Below are 26,584 nucleotides of genomic sequence, written 5' to 3'. Positions count from 1 at the left end.
TTGGAGGCTGTAATTGAGTTATTGTGTAGCCTAATTGGGGAGGACAGATATTATTAAACACCCCTCACACAAGAGTTATAGGTTCTAGCACTTCTCAGTAGGCCTAACGTAAAAAAAAAAAAAAAAAAAAAAAAAAAAAATGGTTTTATATACAACTTACATTTTGTTTCAGAGTGAAACTGCAGATTACTGAGCTGACAATAGTTAAATTGGTGCTTTGATTAGTCATATAGCTAAATCATCAGACCCAATGTAATCCTGTTAAATGAAATAGCTAGCTAGCTTAAAACAAATCTGCCGTAACGTCAAAGTGTCATATTATGTTCCTTCGAATGGTTGGTCGCAAGGTTACGTTGTGGGCACGTTGTTTTGTTGGGTACGGTTAACGCCCACTTTAGGTATTGCTCATTTTGCGGAGAGGCAGTCCCATTCATAGGGCTGGTAGGCAGGCAGGCAAAGCGCAGGAGCGGTCACACACCATCACCGACGTAGTGTGTGAGACAAATGATGGTCCCTCACTGAAAATTCCAGGCCAGGCTAAACTGCGCTATCATCATCCGTTTCGGCAACGGACATACCGGCAACTAAAAGCGAAACCTCTCAGGAATGGAGTCTTGGTTAGGTCCTCTCCTGCGCTGACTGCCTGCCGCGGAAACAGACTTGACTTCCTCGTCGCCTCGCTCCTCATCGCTGCCGCAGACAAGCCACTCTACTCGGTTTATTTAATCCAGGCTGTCCGCCGACCACTGTCTTTGGCATCTGGACACATCAGAGCTGGTCTATCGTTGTTGAATTTAACGTGCCTGTGTGTGTGCTTGTGCTGCGTGTATAATGCCGACACATTTGCGTTTCCGGAGAAGGTCATTCCTTGGGCTTTTATTCCTTTTTTCACTGTCCACCTCCGCATTGTATTTCATCTACTCCGCCCCCGGAATCGGTAAGTGAAAACAAATTGAAGATTGTATTTGAAATACTCAGACGTTATAATGAGGTGATTTTGTTTGCATGGGCTGTTAGGTCATGTGTGACAGCTCAGCTTGGGAGTGTGGACAAGCGAAATGGCCATGCTCCTCTGCTGAGCCTTGATCTCTCCCAATCGATGATGAGACTCAGCTGGATGCTGGAACTCAATCCTATAATATCCATGTACCTGACCATGATAATAATAGTGCTACTGATGAGCATCATGGCTGCTATTCATGCTGATGTTAGCAGGCCTAACAACTATGATTATTATGTTTATAGTAGTGACTGGGGCCACAGGCAAAATATGGTATTTGGCTTTGATTTGGGGTTTATTGTTGGCATCCATAGAACAGCCAAAGGTGAATCATATGTACTTTGTCTTTCTCATTCTGTCTGACTGTTTTTTGGCAGGGCAAAGGTCATGTTGTGAGTCATGGATTCATAGGCCTAAATTACATGTGTGAAGTCAATCTTAACATAGAAATCACTGACAAACAAATATATTCTTACATCATTTGGCGGCTGTAAGTCATATGCAGTTGTGTAATATTGAATGTCCTGATTTTCTGCTATCATTATTATATTTTATTATGTCTCATCATCCCCGCCCTACTCTTTTTTTTCTATCACTCTTTGTCACTTTCAGTGAATATGCGGACATGTGTGTCACCTCAGTCTTTCTTGAGCATCTTTTCTTGACACCTGCTAGCTGAGGCCATTGTCCACTCATCCTATCAGCTTAGATATAGGGCCATTCATGCTTGCTATTTTGGTCAGTATCACCCATGTGATGTCCAAACATTTGTCACTTTTTATTGTAGTTTAACCGGCTCAGCTTATCTTAATACATATTGTAAAACTGGGACTTTTACCTAACTCTGTACTTGACTCTGTGCCAACCAGATCTGTTATGATTTTCCACTGAGTGGGTGTAAAAACGCTGATGAATGTGCAATTGAGCAACAACTACATGGTTGCCTATATACTTCAGTTGTGGGGAAAAGTTCACAAGGAAATATTTTACCGTTCGTTGGATATCCTGTTCTGCTTGCTGAACAGGCATGCTTGGTTGGACTTCCGTGGAACATTGTCATCTGAGCCCTAATACAATGATAGACCTAGGGCTGGGATCGTTAGCGATACCAATACTGTGACGTCACAGTACCGATACTTCTTCTCAATACCAATTTTATAAAACAAAAAGAAATTACAACATTACGTCACAAATCTTTTTATTTATTTTCCAGCTCATACTACGTGAGCCCAGTCTCTGTGCGTAACGTAGAGTTTTTACTGCCTACCTCTGCGACGTGTAACTTTAGACCGCAAATCACGAGCCTTATTAGATCTTGGTAGAAGCATGCTTATTAGCTCACTGACGCGGATGAGATTTACTCCTTAGATATTGAAAATTGGGTATCGAATGACGAGGCATTTTTCGATACTCAAATTTTGTCGGTGCCTAAAAAGTATTGAATTTGGTACCCGGCCCTAGATAGACCCATGTTATAGTTTACACAAGAAAAACACACAAAAAACGTTTTAATTTCCAACTGAACACATTTACAATCAATATGTAATTGCTTTTCACTGCCAAATATGAGAGCCAGTCATTATTGGAGTAGAGAGTGACTGTATGAGTGAAATAGTGCTTATGTCATGTGCAGCCTTTCTAAAACATCAAAGAGAGAACTGGTCCTACTTAGTCATCAAAATGGGTATTGATCCATTCACGCATTTTACCTGCTGTGGACAACTTGATCAATAATTGAATCAATTCTCATGTGGAGGACACTTTACTGACAGGAGTAGCCTGTGTAAATCCCAATAACATCTCCATCTACAACATAATCTAAATGTGAAACAAATAAACGGATACATCGTTGAGCAACCAGGGTAAACATAATCCTTCATTCATTTGTTCACTATTTTTCCAGCTCAAGTATTGATGGTGTCTAGTAACCGTCTGAGAGCTTTTGGCCATAACTATCCTCCTGGGTGTTGACTATTGTAGGGCTGTAATGGCCACGTGGTTTACTGGGGGTTTGTTCAGAAACCGAACAAGGACCAGCAGCACCAGTCCATTAATTATAGATGGTAACCAGGAGCAAGGCAGCCTATGCTGCTGTTACTAGAAGCTACAGTTTAGTCTTTTACACTTAGGATGCCTGGTGGAGCTCTAGCCAGCAGGCCCAAACAGGAATATCATGTGGGGGTCGGAGGATGGTGCAATGCTAATTTCATATTATTATTTTTTTTTTTAACATAAGGTGGTATGATTTACTCACTGGTTGTGATATTGATGCATGGGCATTAGCTGAGGTTTCAGATGATGTGGTCAGAGATGCACAATTGCGCCATAGCTTGAGACAAACAGCAGCAAATGTGGCCTGTTAACGAAAACCTTTTGAACCACAGCAGAGCATTAGCATTTAACTAACCTCAACAGAACACATCATCTTTAGTGTGTGTGTGTGTGTGTGTGTGTGTGTGTGTGTGTGTGTGTGTGTGTGTGTGTGTGTGTGTGTGTGTGTGTGTGTGTGTGTGTGTGTGTGTGTGTGTGTGTGTGTGTGTGTGTGTGTGTGTGTGTGTGTGTGTGTGTGTGTGTGTGTGTGTGTGTGTGTGTGTGTGTGTGTGTGTGTGTGTGTGTGTGTGTGTGTGTGTGTGTGTGTGTGTGTGTGTGTGTGTGATCAGTAGAAATATTATAATACAAATATGTAAAAGACACTATTACAAGCTGCTGTTTTAGAATTATGTTATTATTATTATTATTATGTGCAGGGTGTGCAAGAATAATGATCAGAGGATGTGCAAAGAGATCACACACCCTATTCACCATATTGGGTACCGTGTCGGTGTGACTCCATTTGTCGGTTACTCTTAATTTGTATCTGACAAACTGCAGCCTTGCTGGTACATCTTTCACATAATTGAGCTAATGCCCATGCATTAATATTACTTCCAGTAATTCATTTTAACCACCATACTGCATGTGTGAAATCTGCCCTATCCCTTAAAGAGCAGGTGGAGTTGTCAGAGGGGGCTTTAGAGATGCCAGTGAATCCTTCACATTATTTTACTATACTGTAGCTACATTCTCCATAAATAATCCCAGCAAGACTATGATCATTCTAGCTTTTCCTATTACCATAATTATCTTTCTGTATACAATGTGAGTTTACAACAAAATCCTCTAATTTGGAGTCTCCTATAGCGATAGACTATACAGTACATCTCATCAAATGGGGAATCTGGGCCACAAATGTCTTAAACAGGGGCGATTCTAGGATCTGACCTTTGGGGGTGCTCAGCCCCTAATGAAAAGTTGATAGCAGTTAAGCTAGGGGTTTGGGGGCATGCTCCCGTAAGATTTTTTTTTTTTTTTAAACCCTTAAATCATGACTTCTTGTGAGTTTTGGGGAAAGAAATAGACAGATTGAGATATGCAATTATGACAAACTATCAACAGATTCAAGGCATCTGCTGTGAAAAAAGATGGAAACTACAAAGCATGATTATTGCAGCACACATACCCAGGGGTGTTGGACTGGGGGGGAAGGGGACTGAGTGCCCAGGGCCCTCATGTGAGGAGGGCCCAAAAATATGCTAGAATTCATAGCTTTGGCTGCAGGGAGGGGCCCATAGAAAATGCCTTTCACAGGGCCCAGAATTTGGAGCTACACCCCTGCACATACCTTGAATGGTAAATTAAGCCTTAACATATTTTTAGACAAGATTATTCATGTTTTTTTCTGCTGTTGATTTTCAACTTTTTCATCTAATCTAATAATGCCTCTGAACCAGATGGGGAAAACACAACATCTCTTTTTCTTAAGAGCCTAGTCCTCCATGAAATGCGTTATGTAAATATAATGTGAATGGAATGTTTTAAGTGTTTTTGCCCGTATAATATATGTCCACTTTCTCACCTGGTTCTTCCAGGTCCCTCTCTTTGTCCACTCTCTCTCCATCCTTCTCTCTCTCTCCCCATCCTCCTCTCTCCCTCTATCTCCTTCCCTCCATCCTATCACTGACAATCACATACAAAACATTTTTTTAATCAACTAGAAAATAATCTTCAAATAAAAGAGAAAATAAAACACAGTAGTCCTAGTATATACATGTCTTATAGGCTACCTAGCCATTTTCTCACCTTGTTCATCTTGCTCTCTCTGCCCTTCTCCCTCTCTATTCTCCTCGCTCCTTTGTGCTGTCAACCAGAAGGCAAATGTAATCAACTAATCAACAGATAATGCATTGTGTAGGCTACCAAAGTAGAGCTGATGAAGGTCCTGCTACTCCCGAAAACATGTCTTTTCGCTTTTTTCTTTTATTTGAGCCGCTTGGGTAACTTTTTTTCATTTTGGCGTTTAGACCATTGACATAACAGAAAGGTTTAGACCGTTTAGACTCGTCTTTCTCCGTCTCTGTGTATATCCCATTTCTCCTGTGACCGTTTGTTTATCTTTGGCGGCGCACTGTGGGACGGACTAGTCCATTTCATTGTGAAAGTAGGGGGTGCTGACCTCTCTCAGCAAGCAGGGCGCCTGCAGCTGCTGGGGGCGCTGATATGCCAATTCCCCACACAGTGAAATGATAGAAAACAGAAAAACGCTTCGCAGCACAGAGGATTATTTATATATTTTTTTAAGTTAAGTGGCTGCCCGGTTCGCCCGTGCCAAAAACCGCCACTACTTTGAGCACTAAACGATCTCACATTATCACAATAAGGACTTTATTTTCAGGGGTGCTGAGATGATATTTAGGGGTGCTTCAGCACCCCTAAAAATAGCCTAGCGCCACCTATGGTCTTAAATATATCTATGTATGATGGTAGCCACACTTTGAAGGTGAACATATTTGCTGAAAGAGACCATATAGGAGGAGACACTGCAAAGAATTAGCAGAATCATTTGGAGTAAAAAGAAGAAACCGAACGATGGAAAAGGGCAAGAGGAGGGGGATACGGAGAGGAATGGATGAAAGAGATGAGCCTAGCTTCTTTCCCTTTCCTTTCTGCTTGTTTGCACATCGGGGAACCCATCCAGAACACCTGAGCAGGGCTTCCTGTGATACCCAGGTGGCTTCAGTGCAGAATGCCCCAATTTCGCGGCTTAGTCCATTTCTTTCTCTCCCTTCCCGTCTGCCTCTGTCTCTCTCTCTCGGTTTTTCTATCTCCATGTACTCATATGCACTGACACCCCAGCCTCTATGTTTCCCCCGAGCATGGATACTGACTGATGCAGGCTGGGGATGCAGGGCACAGCTGGGCCTGATTGGAGCAGTTTTTATTTAATTAAAACATGAGAGAATCCCACTGGAGCGAGATCCAGGGAAGAAACAGGCTCTCTGGTGTCAGGTTTTCAAGGTGGTCTGCTTGATGAGCAAGTATTACACTGAGAATAACTAATCATAAACTCTCTCCTGCACAGTGCAATTTTGTGCGGCCCTTATTGTTATGCTTTTGAGAATATACCTGCAATTATAGAATGATAAGCCCAGTGTGAATTCTATCAGTAAGATAATAGGTGTGCAGGGTAAGTTATCATAAAACAAATATCCCCACAAATAAACAGCAGACTAATTTAGCATTTACTTCAATAATGAATAAAGATGGCTTTCCTAAGAAGTGCTTAAGCTACCTGAGAAACACAACCTCAGGCTTTGACCGCGGTATGTATTTTGCTTAAAACTGTGAAATTTGCTTAACTGTGAAAACTTTAATAAACTTTAGTGTGGATCATGAATTGGGACAAATAATTTATATCTCAGTATATCTTGATGCAGTCTCTTCTGATACATTAACAACACTGGCACCATTATAGCAATATATGCCCTTGGGATATTGAGGCACAGGTGTATCCTTCTTTTGCTGAACACATTTTTAGCTTTTGCCTATTGACATCTTATTGCTTATTGGCATTTTAAATCATGTCACGTGTTTTCATTTTATTGGGGGCTGTGGCTCAGATGGTAAGAGCTGTTTCCCACCAATTGGAAGGTTGGTGGTTCGATCCCTGGCCCTTGCAGTGCCGTGTCGAAGTGTTCTTATGTCGAAGTGTCCTTGGGCAAGACACTGAACCCGAATTGCTCCCGATGCTGCGCCATTGGTATGTGAATGTTGATCTGATGAGCGGGTGGCACCTTGTATGGCAGCCTCGGCCAAAGTGTATGGATGTGTGTGAATGGTGAATGGATCCTGTGCTCTCTGCTTCACACCACCTGCTGGGACTTGCTCTGTAAGTTTGACTGCAGTGCTGCGACTCCAAATGGTTCTTCAAATTTGACGTAGTATTTTTGTAGCTAGATAGCACTTTGTCGCCACCAGCACAGAGTGTACAACGAACCTTAATATTGCCGTCTTTAGCTGACACAAACTCAAAATAGTGACTGTATTTCCAGCTAGAAGCGCGGATCTCTCTCCTCCCTCCATTGTTGTTTACGTTTGTGTCGCTTAGGGTTGGGTATCGTTTGGTTTTTTTTCGATTCCGGTGCTAAATCGATACTTTTAAAACGGTGCAGGTGCCTAAACGGTGCCTGAACCGGTACTTTTCAATAAAAAAAAAAAAAAAAAAAAAAAAAGAAGAAGGAAAAAAAAATAAGGGTAGTAAACAACAGTCAGTGACTTGTTTATTGCTAAGGCCATGGTCAAAATTAAAGATTTAATAATAACGTAATAACTATAACAATAACAATAAATTATTTCACCAGTAAATTGCTGTTGAACCCCAGATGGGAAAAGGGTATTTTACAATTACTGTCAATGCACCACGAGGCTACCTGTTTTAAGTGAATCTGTGTTGTTTAATTCCGACAATGGCAGCTGCAAGTGAACGGCGATTCTAGAAGTATTGCGATGAAGTATTGCGATTCAGTAGTATAGAGTATTGTAATTTTATTTTCCTTCTTCAACAAAAACAAAAGTTGAATAATACACTCCTAGACAATATATCATGAGATTAAAAAACAATTTGTTTTCAGTTGTCAGTCTGACATATTTTATTTTTTAAATTTTGCTGGTGGGAGTCACCTTTGTTTGTATTGAGGATCATAAAGTTTGCAATTTTATTTCATACATGATACAATTATTAGAACAAGATTCAGCACAGATACATTGAGTGATGACAAGGATTCAACACAAGGACACAGCTATATATCTATATCTCGATTCTAGGGAAAATTTTAGAAAATCATCCCATTTCTTTCCCCACCCCTATCAGTTACAGATATTGCGATGTATTGCAGTTGACTTTCTATCTTTTCTTGCAGAATCTGCTGTACAGTGATACGGTCATTATCAGAGGCAAAATACTATCATGTCATGAGTTACCCTGTAATGCCTGGTCCATCAAATCCAGTGCTACTGGGCATGCTGGTCTCTCCCCAGTGTTTTCCAGAGCACTTTTAAGCTATGTCTATTTGTTTGTGCGGCCACTTCCTGCAAAGCCGATTTCCAATATAACGAAGAGTGGCTGGCTGCCTTTACCCAAGGACATTTGAATCCTAATTTGGGTAAAAACTGGCGCTTCAAGTGGAGAGGTATTGAAGAAGGAAGCAGCTTGTAAAGATCAGACAGATTAAGTTTGGTGCTATGCAGTTTGGTGCTTAGCATTACATAGAATTAGAAATGGAAATATGTAGGTAGCTTTAGCCTAGATAGATTATCATGTGTTTGTGACAGCATTGTTTAGATGCTGACCTGTTACCCTGGCGGAATTAATTTGGGAAGATCATAAACATTTTTTGAGGAGAAGGAGGACGGGGCGTTTAACGTACTGCACAAAGTGCACATAGAACTGATGTTATTCATGCTAGATTGATTAGCTGAATCTGCACTGTCTGATAGATGAATAACGTTTGATCTACCACTGGTAGAACACAAACTCTAATGCCTCATACCTGGAGTGAAACATTAACTCTACTGTGAATGAACAGGCATGCTACATTGTAATATATTGCAGCTTCTCTATTTAACTTAAGTTTTTCTGCCATTTAAAAAAAAAAAACTCTAGTTGAGTAACAATAATTATAAAATTGTTATCAGCATGAAAGGAAAACATAGATAGCTGGCTACACAGCAGTTCAATCACTGAAATCCCTCCAGCTAGACCACTGAAGGTCTGGTGTTTGACATTTTCACTGCAGTTGCTATGGTTCCCTGAGGGCTTGTTCCCATCCAAGACCAAGACTGACACTTTTTTTTTGTCGTCACAACAACCACAGAAACATGCCACCCTTGTTCCCATGATGATCGGGGTGACAACAAATCCCAAAGGATACAGTCCTTTGGGACAGGGCCATGGACTGTCTTTTTGTCTGGGACATCTGTAAACTGTAAAGGAGAACCTTCAGTAAAAGCCATTACAACTACTATAAATAACTTTGACTTTTCTTTTCTTGCTCTTTAGCACTGACAGGTCAGAACAACACATGCCCCATTATTTATATAAACACATCAACATTGTTATTTCTGATTGCATCTCTAGACTTTTTACACTTAAATCTGCCTTCTGTGGTCGTCTGCTACATTCTTGTGTTGTAAATCTGTGTGCACAGTCCAAGGACATGTGACTCTAAATACTCTATTAACAAAGGAATTTAGTTAAACATCAATAGAGTGGGAGTTTGTTGCACCTTGTGAGTCAGTCAGAGGCATGAGCAATCCTCTTAAATCCATTCATTGACTGTGTGACACCCTACTCGCTATCCTCCATTACACCCAAATAAACACAAATACACCTACTGTACACTCCAAATATGGTTTACTAGAATATTCAGGAACACTGAGCGTCACCCTGAAAAGGACACGGATAACACAACCATTTTGATTGTGACACTGTTAAATCTAAAGGTGCTGACAAACCCAAGGAGATCGTCTGGATTCTCGTCGTCCCTGCTTAGCTTTTTTTTTTTTTTTTTGGTCATAGACTTTGGTGAGGGGAATCCCTCTGACTGGCTATCCGGCTTGAGAGAATTGGTGCACAAGAAGAAAAATGGTAGTGAGGAAAGCAAGCAAATGATTGCCAAGAGCACAGAGATAGCTCTTATCATCTTCATCATTTTCATCTCATCCGATCAATCCAATAAAAAAAAACACAGATGTAACTATTGGAATTTGTATTTTTGCACATTATGTCCATAAGAGGGCAAACGCACAACAAGATACATAACTACTTCTGTAGGTATATTTTTTCAACATAAATATGTCTTTTAAAAGATCTACATACCTACATTACAAATAAAATAATGTCCCATACCGTAAAACTTAAAATGTAGACCTCTCCCCCTCTAACCTGACTCCGCCAGATGGATTGCTTCGCATTTGCTCGGCATATCCATCTGGGAACTTTCCGTTGGAGAACTTTTGGGAAGGGGTGGAATACTGGTTATTTGATTGGATGAACCATCTGTCTATCACCTATGTTGGTGATAGACGGGCCAAATCAACCAATCAGATCCACGAAGCGTATGAAAATACAAACACAAGCCCGCCCCTGCTGCTGCAGGCAAAGCAGAGCTCGTAAGCTCAGCATGCAAGCAACATGTCGGTAAAGGATATTTGCCGTTTGTGTAACGAGAATTTAGGAATAAAAGGCACCATTTCAGGTTCCCGGACCATATTCCAAAAGAAGGATCCAAGAGGAAAAAAAAGCATTAGGGAGCGGCTAACAGAATTAGGGCTACCGCTGGCTGATAATACTGGTTAGCTGATTGGATAAACCATCGGTCTATCACCACCTAACCCACCTCAAAACCAACGCTGATTGGCCCGGCTAACGGCTCCAAATTTTCTCTGCCTCAAGATGCCAGACTGATCTGCGAGTGGAAAACTGGAGCTCGCGAGATCAGGACGGTCTCACGAGGCTACTCCCCCTCTGCACCATGGTTAGGAACTGAGCCCCCTAGCAAGCAAGCCAGCTGGCACCTTAAAACATTCTTTTCCTATGATTGTAGAAGACTAGAGACGGATAAGTCCTTGCTTTTGTCTGAACAATTCTTAGCTTAAAGGAAACCACTCCATCCAATGTTTTCAAGACAATTCAGTTTATATTTGTAGATTTTCATATATTTTTCTATAAATGTGATAACATGGAATGTGCAGATCTATCGAGGATCTATTGTGAACAGATGGTTTAACCTGTTGCTGCTGATGTATTCCATTGTAATATTTATTTGGGTATAAACAAGCAAACATTATGTCAGTCTCCAGTCCTCAAAGTGAATGGATTTCAATTATTATAGATACAAAAGGCCATTACTTGTTATATTTAACAGGGAAGCAAAATGCAAAACATGTTTTACCAATACATGTTATCTGTAATAGCAGCATGTTTTCCTTTTCAAGTAAACTTGAGGGTTTTAGCATTACTTTATTTATTCTAACATTGATTGTTGTGTGCACCTAAAGTCATGTTGATATATGAAAACCTGCTGCTTCCTCTTTATGTTTAATGACATTATGTACCTGAAGTTTCACACAGATTTCAAATAGTTTCCTTATTTTTTTAGATGACTTATTGTACTCAGTTTTCAGCTTCCATCAATTGGAGTTCCTGTTAGAAACGGTCACTGCAATTTGAGTCTGTCTGGCCCGACTTTAGAAAGACACAGCAAACAAAAGTGATCCCTACACACATAGTCACCCGAGGCTTATGTCTTTTTCTGTTGTCTGTAAGATGACCTATGTCCAATAGTCAGCCATGTCTGACAGAGGGTGGAGCTGCATGCAGGAGAGGTGAGGGGGGGTGGAGGTGTACCAATGTTCAGATGGAGAGTTGTGAGTTATTTCAGAGGCGGACTGAAGGTCTTGTGTTGAGGCCCTAATCAATTATGTAACCTAATCATCCTGAGGAGAATCCCAGTCTTTGTTGACCTAGTATGGGCCTCTCATTGTTATGGAGACTGTTACCGTGGTTACGTTGGTCATGTGTTATGAGGGCAGTCAAACTGTAACTTGTGATGAGCTGGTTTGCAGCTGCTAATGGTGCCAGTGAGGCATAATCAAAACACAAATGTTGATGACGGGTGGAGTACTGCTGGTTGTAGGGATAATGGTTGTGATGACTGCACCTGTTTTTTAAAGTTTGCCGACAATAAGCGTTCGATGAAAGCAAGTATGCTCTGTCTAATCTTTACTTCTGGACAGGCACTGGCAACCTGTTGTTTTCCATACAGACTTTAGACTCATTCATGCTCCCATATCTATAATCATTTGAATAAGGATATAATATATTACTCAAGTCGACCATGTGCAATCCACCCATGTCAATGCTTAAAAAGTAAGGATTCATGAATCACCTTTATGCCGACAGCCAGGTATTGTATTTACTAGTGGTATGAAATATAATACACTATCCTGCTAATCCTTGCCAAATTATTCCTGTAATAAAATTGTGTCTTTTAGCTGACTCCTCATTCCCACCCATTAAATGACAAGGAGGTTACGTAATTTGATGCACTGCTATTGTCAGTCTAAACACAACCTAACTGACATGGATATATTGATGCCGCCTTCTAACACACACCTACTTTATTCTCAGGTATCCAGATCAACACCTTAGGTTGGCCATAGCAGTAACCACAAACAATCTCAGCACAGAACCTACGTAGGAGCTTCATTACAAGGCTCCTCTAATAAAACCTCAGGAGGGCAGCTAGAAGCTAGTTGGTAAAGTGGCCTGCATTTATTAGATCTTCAGGTGGAGTTAGTGTTGCACAAAATGTAGCCTAGTTTTTAACACACTAGTGGTGATTGGATAAAACATTACTAACACATTACTATTTTTCTCCCTGGGACAGACCTTCCTCCTCCTCAGACTGTACTTCTTTTGTTGTATGCACAGCAAATCTAACTTTAACCACATTAACACCAGGCTCGCCTGTAAAACATGCAATTCTACGAAGTATCGGCAGAATTGGGGTCATGACCTTGATTCACGTTGGCAAAAACAAATTGTGTAGCTTAAATTTGAAATTCCTTAATCAATTTACTACCACATAGAGTTGTTTTACATAACCCTCATTAAAGCAACACATCTGTTTTTTTGCCCTCATGAAATTATGAAATTAACTGCAGAGAATTAGATGAGGAAAGCTATAGCCCCGTTTTCCTGTGTCTTGCTAAACTGTATAGCTACTGTGGCAGCGTGGTATACTAGCTGTCTGCTCTGGCCCATTTGTTCAGTCAACAGGAGTAACCTCCAGCTGTGAGACCTCATCTGGGAGGGGGGCAGGAAAATAGAGCGTATAGAAGAAAATAGGCAGAGGCAGTATTGCGTGTGTGTGTGTGTGTGTGTGTGTGTGTGTGTGTGTGTGTGTGTGTGTGTGTCTGTGTGTGTCTGTGTGTGTCTGTGTCATTAGGTACTCATGTGTGTTTGTGTGCATATGTGTAGCTGTCTGTGTATGTCCTCTGTAGACCCCGTACACTGAGCCACTGCAATAACACAAGAATGTTCTGGGCTGCTGCCAAATATAAAAGCAGGCGGATATGGGCTGGCAAAACGGAGCGTTGGGGGCACTGCAAGAATGAATTACTATTCACCGGTCCCGTGCTACCGAAACCGCAACTGTCTTGTTTACTGTAAATCCCGAGATTGGGACAGTAGGCTACTTGGTGTGCAAAAGTAAGTGCTTGTTACAGAGCATTAGGGATGGTTAACCATTTTCAACAAGATCATAAATACACACATGTACATTTATTTAGTAATAAACTAAGAGATTGTAAAAGGATGCACTGCGGCAGCTGGGTTAGCGTATGAGTTCTCTGGAAAGAGACTGAAAAGCTGTGGCGAGACAGAAAGCGGAGAGGGCACATTGAGGGAAGACACTGACATGAATCTTGAGTTGATTTAATGACCTGCAGTGTAGTTGCATTTGGCAGGAGCTGAGTTAAAGCCAAGTGGGTAAGCGAGCCTCCACAAAGCGTACCTCCTATGGCGCCATTTTGATGCTATCAAGCCATCACCTGCCGTTAGCATTCCATTGACTGCCATTCATTTTGGCGTCACTTTGACAGCGAATAACTTTACATCTAAAGCGTTTAAAGACTCTCTTTGTCCATTGTCCATTTCTAAAGAAACACGACTATTACCTTGTATCTCACGTTATGGCTCCGTAGCAGGCGTTTTTGTAAAAATAGGCTAACGAATGTGTCATAACCACGCGATTTTCTGTCTCATTAAATAGACAAATTACCGTATAGTCAAGAGAAGCTCGTAGGCAGTTTCGACTTACACTTGCTGTTTTAGTTTAATTATTAATGTTAACTAGCATTTTAGTTAGCAATAATTAGCCTGTGTCCATGTTATCTCCTTACATATACCTACGCTCTCAGTCTGCAAGATTGGGAATGATTAAGATTGCTCTTGGCACAGCTACCAGAAGACTAACAACTTTCAGACAGGATTCTAGCGTCACATCTACGTCAAGCTCAGTTGGAGACTGCGCAGTAATGCTCAGCCATCACCGGAAAAGTGCTTCTAATAGATGTCACTGGTCTCCATGGAAGTGTACGGCGTCGCTTTGTCCATTCGTCTTACTGTCTATGGTTAAAGCGTGATGAAACCTGCAGTTTCTGTCCTTCTCCACACACTTGAAAATTTGCAGTCAAATGGGCATGGAGAGCAGCAGTGGACAAGGAGGGGAAGCAGGAGTGAGGAGAGGTTTGGGAGGGTTATCACCACCTGGAGGCACACTTGCTACAGCAGCCAAGAGCCTGAAAACCACCCTACATGTCGGACAGAATCCAAAACTTGTTTAAAAATTGCTTTAATATTAAAAAAAAGAATATTTTAAGTTTGCACTAACAGTTAAACAGATGCATTTATGAATAGAGGCAATACATGGTATTATTGTGTACTGTAGCAAATAACACCCTGATATCACCCAAATAACACCACAGCCAAAAAGATGTTGTTCCCACGTGCTTATCTCATTTATTTAAAGTGCAAGAAAAAGGCACTTTGCCTTCCTGCAACTTCTCACTTTTGTCAAACTTAATCTCTTTCTTCCTCAACTCACATTGCCTCCCTTAAAATGAGAATCTATAAGTGCTATGTCCTCTTTCCTCTATATTCCCATCTATGTGCTGATATCCTTTTGCATACTTGTTTTCCAGGATTTGAAAACAAGGGGTCCTGGCACCACTGTGTTGTTTATGTAATTTTTTTCGCTGCATATGGCCCCTGTGTTTCTCTGCCATGTAGTGGCTCGGCAGACACAGTTACTCAGGGGGAGGGTCACACATGCACACAAAGGGGCGAGTAGGTGCACACACTTACAATCGCACATACACACCCACACTTAGGACATCAGAGCAGATGGAGGGCCAGAGTAACACGTGCAAGACCAAAAATGAACTCAAATTAGACCCCATGCTGTCCCTACTGGCATGTGTTAGTGTATGCTGTGTCTGTGTGCGATATGTCATTTTGGAGAGGTTATCTCTTACAAAACATTTTCCATGACACATTTTCCATTACATTGCACATATTTATTAGGCATTTTATCAGCTCCATTTCTTTTATTTTATCTTTGATATTTAGGTGTATCAGTGGGAAAAGTTCACCATTTCCCTTTATAGTGGCATGCTGCGTTTATTAGCTAAGACAGCAGTGCCATTTACTCTCTGTCTAGAGGTTAATCAATTGATTAGCGTCATTGATTAACCAGGGCAGTTCACAGCAGCATTAAAGCTGAGCGGGTAAGAAAGAAGGAAATATCTGCAAGGTGATTGACACTAACAGTAAACTGTATACAGTAAGGAGTTGTGAAAATTGCACTTATATTCAGGCCCTCTTCCTTTTTTGAAACGCACACAATATTGCCTTGACGCAAACAGCTGCTGTACCCAGAGCTAAGAATAAATGGGTAAAGCAGAGTTAAGTAAAATGCTGCTGATAGGCGGCCACCAGTTAATAGTTAATGCATGATTGCATTTACAGTATCTCACAAAAGTGAGTACACCCCTCACATTTTAGTAAATATTTCATTATATCTGTTAATGGGACAACACTGAAGAAATGACACTTTGCTACAATGTAAAGTATTAAGTGTACAGCTTGTATAACAGTGTAAATGTGCAGTCCCCTCAAAATAACTCAACATACAGCCATTAATGTCTAAACCGCTGGCAACAAAAGTCAGTACACCCCTATGTTAAATTCCCATAGAGGCAGGCAGATTTTTATTTTTAAAGGCCAGTTATTTCATGGATCCAGGATACTATGCATCTTGATAAAGTTCCCTTGGCCTTTGGAATTAAAATAGCCCCACATCATCACATGTCCTTCACCATACCTAGAGATTGGCATGGGGTAGATTCTGTGAAAAGGCATGTTGATAAAATATGAAAAAGTATTGAGCAAAGTGTGTGTGTGTGTGTGTGTGTGTGTGTGTGTGTGTGTGTGTGTGTGTGTGTGTGTGTGTGTGTGTGTGTGTGTGTGTGTGTGTGTGTGTGTGTGTGTGTGTGTGTGTGTGTGTGTGTGTGTGTGTGTGTGTGTGTGTGTGTGTGTGTGTGTGTGTGTGTGTGTGTGTGTGTGTGTGTGTGTGTGTGTGTGTGTGTGTGTGTGTGTAAATGTGTGCACTGGAGGTGTCAAAAAGCAGTGTGGTGATGGGCAACAGCAGCTTGCAGTTCGTATAGAACAAGTCATGGAAGACTTTAAGGAAGTACTACATTTCTAAAGGCTGGTTATCCAATCAGCACTCTTACTTTCACCTCTATTGTCAGTTACACAAAGGAAATCAATAAAAAAAAGTTGTCCGGAAGCGCTTGAGTGAAAGTTTTGCTGACGTCACATGCATGATTTTTCGGTCTGTTTCAAAAGTAGATCAAATCAAAGCCATAGTATGCGTCCTAAGCACTGTTAAAAACCTGATGCTTTCCTTTAGGGTTATTTAAAAAGAGAAAATGTGTTCAAGTATCCTTCACAGTCAGGCGTTTAACCCCAGTACAGGGAGGGGGGGGAAGAAGGAAGGCTAAGAAGAACAAGATTTGGGAGATAAATGACAACTGAATGAATGAATGAAATTGACCGGACAAGAGGCATTCGGGAAGAGGGGAATTAGTGCATGCTCTCATGATTTGGGCAGGATGCCAGGGAATGGGGGAAGTGCTGATGTCATTTTTGACATGACATCTGCTCTGAGAATCTTGTCTTTCGTGTTTTTCTTTGCTGTCATGGACTCTTGGCTTCTTTGTCTCGTGTGTGTGTGTGTGTGTGTGTGACATGATCCAATTATGACTGAGTGCCATGTGACCATAACTAGCACTGAACTAATATTGTCCTGATTATCAGCTGCAAGTGCTTGTGCTCATGTGAGTATGGTTCTGTAAATTAACATACCAATTCACAAAGCAAAATTGCATTTTAACTTGCTCAGATGGACTTGCTCCTCTGTCTTTGGCTTGCCTCTATCCTACTCCTCTTCCTTCCTGTGGTGAACTGAGGACCATGTTCCTGGCCTCAACAGCTGAGCTGAGAACAGAGAGAAAGACTTTCCATATAGTGTTGAAACTGTAGGCTGTACCAAATTAAGTGTAGAATGTGTGGACGGCTGTTTGGGTGAACGACTGTAACAAATGCATGTAAATTATACTGTATGTAGGTCTGTGCAATTAAATCAAAATGTTTATCGTGATTATGATTTCAGCTCCCGATGATCACAAAAACAGAATAATCGAGAAAAACAATTATTTAGCTCATTACGTTTTGCAAGTAAACTCTTATTTTCTCTTGTGTTCTGAATGAAAAAATAAAGTTTAAATAGGAAAAGTCTTAAGACAAATTTCACAGTAGTGTTTTTTTTCTGTTGATTTATTTACCTTTTTCCACTGTTTTTTTGTTCAATAATTGCAACATCTTTCCAAAAGTCAATGAGTAATCGTGTTAAATTATCATGATTTCAATATTGACCAAAATAATCATGGTTATATTTTTTTTCCATAATCAGGCAGCCCTAACTATATGTAGATATAAACTAGGGGTGTAAGATATATCGTTATCGCAATATCACGTTGTGCAATATATATCGAAAGTGTAGCAGTAAGTAATATTTTGTTTATTTTGTGGAGCGCTGCGTCCCGTCCAGCTGTGTGGCTTAGTTGTGTTTGATTTAGAGCCCGCTTGAAACACTATAATGATCATGTTTCATTTTGACAGAGTGACAGTGTAAGTGAAGAAATAGACAGACAACAAAACGGAACGAATCGGAGAAGTGAAAGAAAGTTGTGTCCTGTTCTTTATATATTTTATACTGTCCAACCAGTTCTGTAGACATGGTCCTTATTTATTTATTTAGGTTGTACCATTCCAATATGACTGTCAGTTGAAATAAACCTTGTGTTGTAAGAAAACTAGTTTAATTTGTTATGAATCTATTTTGATGCGTTATTCCGTAACTTTTGTAATTTTACATGTTTAATAAAAATATCTAAATTAACATTGATATCGCAATATCACATTTTGCCAATATCATGCAACCCTAATATAAAGAATGAGTAACCAGCAGGTAGATAGTGGGTCATGTGTATTAAGAAGAAGAAGAAGACCAACTTTACTTCTTGTCAAAATACTCATAAAATAATTCTCTAAACTCTGAAATGATCTATAAAAACCCACAAAGTATGTGGTGTTGTATTTCAACAGAATGAGTCACACAAACATGTAGCAAGTGGAAACATACAGTAGTAGGAGTGTGTGTGTGTCTGTGTTTCTGTGTGGTTTTGTCGGGGGCTAACAAACAGGATGTGAGTTTACTTATCAGTATGTGTCTTTATGACGAACTAACTGGTATATCCCTTCTGATAAGGAAACACATTGTAAAAAAAATAAAAAATAAAAGCTCCCTCATATGTTTCCCCCCAATCACCTTTAAAGTGATTTATTTTCGCAATATGATGATAAAGCAGAAAGAACTGTATGATTTCCCTATGTAACACATGGCTTTGCCCACTGTGTGTGTTTCTGTAGAGACCGAGAGGCTGCTGTGTGTGTTTGTATTGATCTACGACAGCCTCAGGGTTTCTCGGCATCACTTACAGAGGGTCAAAGGAGGACATAACACGCTTGTCCCTTCAGATGACATCCAATAATGGTTTTTAAAAAGAACACACGTATTATGTGTTTAAAATATCCTCCTGCATCGAGGCAAAATAATAAAACCTTAACCTAATACAATATAATCCTGATAAGCATCATGCCAATCCTCAATAGATCAATATACTTAAATTGCAGTGGTTGTTCTTGTTAATTGTGAGGAATTTAGTGCTAATGCTTTGAGTAATCTGTTTACTTTCCAATATGGCATTGAAATGGACTGGTAAGTGATTCATGAATGGCCAACCGTACTGATAGTGTCATTAATTCAGCTTTTACACTGGCATCACACACATTCAGCATTCACTGAGGAATTATGTATTTGCACCCATAGTGCCCCACTGCCTGGGTGTCTTTATGCATGGTCAGGTCTGTGGGTGTCACTGATATTCAGTGGCAGTAAAAATGACCCTTTCTGAGAGTGACAGCTTTAAACCCTGAAAAATAGGAGTGTATATGTGAGCATGCAGAAACCATTTCTGCTGGGAGGAGAAAAAAAAACCTGCATTTCAGCTCTTATCAGGAAGCTAGCAGAACGGGGCCGATCACCTCCCACTGCTGAGCTATCAACGTGGAGTTAATTGCCTTTCAGAGGCAAAGCGGGGGTGTGTTGTTTTTTTTTTTTTTTTTTTTTTGTGCGTTTAATTTTCTGCTTGGTTGTTGGCTTTTTCGTTTTTGGTTAACGTAAGTTACAGTAGAATATGGTACAGGGTCTGGGCCTGGAATTGTCCCTGACCGTCATCCTGCAAGCCATCATTGAGATTGTTTACTTAAACGATAGGAACCAACAGGACTTGACAGAAACTGATACAAACCACATTACACAGTGACATCAGCACAGGGATGAAGAGGGAGGATAGAGGGAAGGACAGATAAGTGAAGGGAAGGACCGATAAGTGGGGAGAGAGAGAGAGAGAGATATATAATGGGCTTGGCATGCGGACAGCGTGTTCTGTGAGAGCTATAGAGGACAAGGTGTTTCAAGGTCTCCCGTCATGCTTGATGGGTTACAGTTTGGTTGGGTTTGTGGGGGTCCTTCTGGTCTCCACATCATGTAGTTGTGCATGCATGCATGCGATGCTGCTTGCCATTGACGCATCCATATGCAGTGTGTGTGCACGTGCTTGCATGTGCAGCGCTAATGGCCTTGTGTTGAAGCCTACCACGTTAGCTTCCTCTAAACTCCAGGTCTCTCGTGTGTAATTGCATTTGTCACAGTTTGTAGCCTTGAATACCCGGCACTATCACCCTGCACGTTGGGTTTGAAGAGAGAGGAATTGCATGCCCACTTCTTTGTGTACAGTAGATCAAGTGTTCACATCTTCCATCTCTGTGGTTATAGACTTTTGCTGACCCATAAGAGAACCCAACAAGTGATTTAAAATGTTTCAGAGATGATATTTGACAGCAAAGATGAGACAGAGGTTCTGGTTTGCTTTCCTCTGCAGGCTAAAGCTGTTCAAAGTATACATATACAGTCCGTGCATATGTCTTGTATGTCTGTCCTGGTAAAGATGTGCATAGATAATATGCCTCCCTATGTTTGGTAGGCATGAGGAGGACAAGCCAAGGCGTGAATCAAACTCCAGACGCCTCTGAGCTTTTTCCATCATATGGTGCCTAGGGATGGGGGGGGGTGAAAGAGTGTGTGTGTGTGTGTGTGTGTGTGTATGTGTATGTGTGTGTCACTGAACAGGATCTAGTCTGTGTTCCTATTTTCTTTTTTATCATTATCATTTGCAAATTTGCCTCCGCAGTACTGTAATATTTGCGTGTTGCAGAGGTAAAATGAGAACCTTGATTTCAGTTGCCGCTTAGCCACTAGTCTCTCTAGTCCTGCCAGCCAGGCAGTTTGTATAAAACAAGATGAATGTGATGGAAACTGTAATACAATTACTAATGACAAATCACATTCCCTGGATTTCTAGCTCAGCAGTATTACGCACACGTACACAGACACAGAGGATGTGGATCATATTGGGATTGCTTTAAGATAAATGCTGATTGAATTAATGCCGAGAGATTGTGCAGTTGGATACAAATTTGCTGAGGCAGAGATCTGTCAATTTAGCCGCATTGTGCTAGCATGTGGCTCCAAATAAAGAAGGAGGCGTAGTAGTCAGTTATCCTGGAAGTTACTCCAGGAGTTTTGGGCAAATGGTCTTTTCCTCTGCTGGAAAACTTGTATGAGTCACGGTTGTAGCAACTTGGGAAACTTGTGTGAGTCACTGTTATAGTAACTCGGGAACAGCTATTTACCACATACTGTGTGTTTAGCAAGCGCACATGTGTGGCTGTATATGAGCTAGTGGTTTCAGCTAACCGGTAGACCACATCCCTTCGTTTTGTTCCACTCTATTGTTACATTTTGGCAGGTTGACCTCGGTGTTCAGTTGTATTTTTATATATATATATATATATATATATATATATATATATATATATATATTTATTTATTTTTTTTTTTTTTCTCACTAGAGGAGGAATGAATGGAGGAAGATGTTGGTCATGAGTGAAATATTTTGTGAAGATAAGGACCTCTTTGAAATAATTGTTTGTATTGCTGCACTATCTTTGGTTATTATATAACTGCTCTAGCTGTCTTTTTTTCTAAAGTATCTTCCAATGTGCTGGTTTCCCGTCTGTCCACAGTGAATGAGTATGTGTTCATGGTTCAAGCCAGAGGGATCCAGATCAGAGAGAACGTGAAGAACATTGGGGCGCAGGTTCTGGAGCAGGTGGTGAGAGGGGCTTACAGCATCAATGGCACAGGTAAAAACATATACATTGATACACCAAGGTGTATCGGGAATTCTTAACTATTTACATGCAGTTATGTGGAAAGGAACACAGTTTCCACCCTGGTTATATAAAGAAAGTAAAGGAGCTGTTTAGTCTTACTGTTATGTGATGCACACGTGTGTGTATAGAGCACATACTGTAGCTTAGGCAACAGTGAAAGAAGTGAGGAGATAAAAAAATAAAAATAAAAAAAGCATTGATACAAAACAATAGACCACACAGCTACACTCGTGCAGATAAAGACTGGTTTTAAATGCTTCTGGTTGTTAGCCACTGCTAATGCTTGCTCTTGAGGGAATTACTGTAATTGTTGGGGTTTTGGAATTTATAGAGTGTGGTCTAGACCTACTCTATCTGTAAAGTGTCTCGAGATAACTTTTGTTATGATTTGATACTATAAATAAAATTGAATTGAATTGAATTGAAAAATGATGTTGATAGTCATATTTGTGTGTGACTCCAGACTATGCCTATGACTTCAACGTGAGCGAGAGTGATGCTCCTCCCACCACATACCTCCCTGAGGGCTTCACCTACCTCCCCTCTCAGGTTTGCCCTGAGAGGCTGCACACCATGAGTAAGTCCACGGTTAAAGCTTTGATTGGATGCTTTGATTTGGTCCTGGCTGATAATTCTGTACTGTATGAAAGGCACCAAATGAGAAAAAATTGTATCCTTAGTTGACCTTTACATAAAGCAGTTGCTCTTCAGGTTTTACTGGCCTAATAAAATGTTCCCGTAAGTAAACTTTCATTGTGCTTCTGTAAATAATGCGCTAACCTTAATGATGAGCAGTGAAATGGTTGAGAGCTTGTGTTTTATTTGGTAAGCAGTGACAAGCTTTGACAAGCGCTGTTCTTTCCCCCCCCACCCACCCACACACACACACACACAAACACACACACAGAGGGCAGGTTGGAGGTGAATATGAGTGAGGTGTCTTTGGAGGAGGTGGAGAGATCCTTGCTGGAGGAAGAGCCTTACATTGCCCAAGGAGGCCACTGGAAGCCCAATGACTGTTTACCCCGCTGGAAAGTAAGTGTGGATGTGTGTGGATGATTATTAGAAGGTCTGTGAAAGGAGAAACACAATGCAGATGCTCCCATACAGGGCATGAATAGTTTTTAGTATGAAAATTATCTAGATCTCAACCAAACTGAACACATATGAAAGATTTTAGCAGCTAATCAAAGCCCCAAATGGAAGAAGTATGCAGCATTCACAGTCCATTCATAACTGTGCACATACAGTAACTTGCATGTCCGACTCATGTCCCAGTATGTGTCCTATACACGATTGTACACCACGTGCCTGCTTGCTCTGTTGCTCACTGTGCAAATCAGGATGATGCGGTTGCTCTGGTTGACATTCAAATGCAAAAGAAAATGTACACAAAGGTGAAACATGATTCAACCCTTTATATGTGCTTTGCAGTACTGTTTCATAGCCTTGAACTATGTGTTCTGTTTTGTAACTCCCTTTTTTTTGTCCAACAGAGCAATCTTGCCTGCCATCTGTGTCTGTCTCACATTCATTTGCCCAGAAGGACTGTGAATGTTCTGACAACCAAATCTTTCTCTCTCTCTCTCTCTCTCTCTCTCTCTCTCTCTCTCTCTCTCTCTCTCTCTCTCTCTCTCTCTCTCTCTCTCTCATATCAATAATCTCCCACATCTCCATGTGTTTGCACATGCATGCCATTTCATATCTATTGTGTTCTAATCTATTTTGTGTTCCTTAGGTGGCAATCCTAGTCCCGTTCAGGAACCGACATGAACACTTACCCATTCTTCTGAGACACCTGGTGCCAGTGCTGAAAAAACAGAGACTCCAGTTTGCCTTTTATTTCATAGAGCAGGTATGCATACACCTATTCACAGTCATTGGCAGGGATTGACAGATTCACCTGTGTCAAGTCCAAACCGTTGCTGGAATTGACTGTCCTTCTCAGGTTGTGATAATCTCTGTCTTTTACAGTAGTTGTTAAGTTGTCGCATTATGACCTACAAAAATAGGGTCTCTTTCTTTTTTCTTTAGTTGGGCACGGAGCCATTTAACCGAGCCATGTTGTTCAACGTGGGTTACAAGGAGGCTATCAAGGACCTGGACTGGGACTGTCTAGTCTTCCACGATGTGGACCACCTCATGGAGAACGACAGAAACTACTACGGCTGCACAGACATGCCCCGACACTTTGCGGTCAAACTTGACAAGTACTCCTACATGTGAGTCCTGATTCTGTCTCCATCTCCATGGGCATATACAGTAAATCTATTCCTTACTTAATGAGTTTAATATGTGTAATTGTCCCTCCAAGGCTTCCATATAATGAGTTCTTCGGTGGTGTCAGTGGCCTGACGGTGAAGCAGTTCAAAAAGATTAATGGATTTCCAAATGCATTCTGGGGCTGGGGTGGCGAGGATGATGACCTCTGGAACAGGTGAGGGGAACACACATACACACACACACACACACACACACACACACACACACACACACACAGCTGCTGCATGAGGCTCTCAGTATCGTTGACATAAGGCATCCTTAAGAAATGGGTTAGGTCAGTTGGCACATAACAGGCTTTTGTATTAGTTTTTGTGTGTTTTTTTTCCCCACTCCATTTGCCTTTGCCACACACCATATTTGTTCCTCCCCACACCTACAAAGCTCACAGGCAGCTGTACAGACTCAGGGCTCTAAGTAAACACGACCAATTCTTCCAATTGTTTCTGTATGTAATTAACCCTTTTGTATGCAGTTATTACAAAGCTTGTATTTGTACATGTCTATATCATGTTTCTCACAGTGTTAATATGATAGTATGGTTATCAAAGTAATAGTTATTATGCTTTTTGTGCAATGCTTGTTTTGCTGGCCTGTGTACATTATGGATTAATAGAGCATTAATATGTTTGTGTAGGGTGCAGTTTGCCAATTACACAGTTAGTAGACCACACGGAGAGCATGGGCGCTATATGTCAATTCCACATCACCATCGTGGAGAAGTCCAGTTCCTAGGAAGGTTGGTGTCTATACATGCACAGCTCATTCACACACACACACACACACACACACACACACACACACACACACACACACACTTTGGTTAAACGTGGAAGCTGCTAATTTGAATGAGGCTTAGGCCCATGTGGCGTAAGCCAGTCACATGAGAAAGCCAGAGTAGTGACTTTGAGAGAATTTCAACTCTTTTAAAGACTTTGCATGTGATTTGCTTGTATGCTTCAGGGCTGAATTCCATCATGCTCTCTCTGCTCACAGTTTAAGTTACTTAAAACAGCTCTAGGAATAAGAATAAGTTTCTTTCATTTGTTAATAGGACAGTTTAAGGAATAGATAGTATAAAATAATTTCTCTTTGTAAATCTTGTATGAAATTATCATGAATAATCTTGTGTATTCATGGAAAAAAAACACTGCTGTGATCTGTTGATAGATCATTCCCACAGAAATAAATATGCAACGGTCACTTTCTATCTACACCACCAACAGTGTCGCAATGTCAGACAGTTTTACCATCTAGTAACACTGTGCAGGATAATGAAACCTGTTCCTACATGTTATCTTATTGTTTATTAATGCGCAGGTGCCACTTAATCCAACTTGTCTGACCTGAACATTAAACTTGCTTTGTATAGCACTGGATGAAGAACTGTTGCATACGGTTTTTACTTTTCCTCTCCTCATTGATTTATTGATTGTTTGTTCTTGCAGGTATAGTCTACTACGCCACTCAAAGGAGAGACAGAAAGTGGATGGTCTTAACAACCTAAACTACTCCCCCCTAGTGTCCAGGAGACCTCTCTACACCAACATTACAGTCAGCTTGAGCAGAATGCTTGCACCCATAGCTGACTACTGACGTAGGAACAGCTGGACTGCAGAACACCTGGGAATCAAAGTCCTCTGGGACATCAGCCATATCTCACCAGTGGCAGCACTGCTTAGAACGTTTTAGTTGATTGATTCTTTGCTTAATTTCTTTAGTTTGTATGCAAAAAAGGAGACTCAAATAAGTATGTTGGATAAATCATATAAGAAATTAAGGATAAATGCTGCACTTGCTTGTGCCACAGCTCCATCACTCCTCTCATTTGGGCTTAACTAGTCTTCAGTCTCCACATGCCTTTTGCACCATTTTGGCCTTCAGCATTCATTCATTTTCTAATTCAGTCAATGATTAGCTCAGCCCTACACTATTGTGCTTGTTTATTAAAATAGGCCATGATACACACGCACACAATAGTTTAACTTACATGTGCTGACCTGGTCCCTGAGGCTTTGATTTTTACTTTGCTCTTGCATTTCATATTTTCACAAATGCAGTAAGCCTATTAAAACATTTGCATGCCTACACGATACAGCAACTTTTAAACTGAGTGGACTCTTGCAGCTGGTTCTGCAGAAGGCTTTCCAAATCTACAAGTGAAGAAAGCAAGAGAAAATGATATAAAGTGTGAGTGTTTTCGGTCATGTATACTGTGTGTGAAATAGTTTGTCTTGACTTTAGAAAATATTAATACCTTAATCATCTCTCACAGACTATATTTTGTCCTGTGAACGTACCATTTGAAGACTAGGATGTTTGTGTTTGCATAGTTGAATTGGATGTTCTGGCTGCCTGCCTGCATGTGGCTATATGTTGGAGAGCAATGCTCACCCTATTAGCAATAAGCTGTAATATCAGACAGCAGAACTTAGACCTGA

At 40.8% G+C, this 26,584-nt stretch overlaps 1 protein-coding gene across 1 annotated transcript; it reads left to right on the top strand.

Moving 5' to 3' along the window:
* Nucleotides 1-397: 397 nt before the first annotated feature.
* On the top strand, nt 398-25,871 carry b4galt5 (UDP-Gal:betaGlcNAc beta 1,4- galactosyltransferase, polypeptide 5). Its single transcript, XM_028584039.1, has 9 exons — nt 398-937; nt 21,714-21,833; nt 22,327-22,440; nt 22,771-22,898; nt 23,602-23,718; nt 23,898-24,085; nt 24,178-24,300; nt 24,781-24,882; nt 25,592-25,871. The coding sequence occupies exons 1-9, from the start codon at nt 832-834 to the stop codon at nt 25,737-25,739; spliced, it is 1,146 nt and encodes a 381-aa protein (XP_028439840.1). The 5' UTR covers nt 398-831; the 3' UTR covers nt 25,740-25,871.
* The last annotated feature ends 713 nt before the right edge of the window (nt 25,872-26,584 follow it).

Source organism: Perca flavescens, chromosome 7, assembly GCF_004354835.1.
Source record: "Perca flavescens isolate YP-PL-M2 chromosome 7, PFLA_1.0, whole genome shotgun sequence".
Classification (NCBI taxonomy): Eukaryota; Metazoa; Chordata; class Actinopteri; order Perciformes; family Percidae; genus Perca; species Perca flavescens.
Note: the sequence above shows the minus strand (reverse complement) of the source record. Positions and strands in the feature narration are given on the sequence as shown.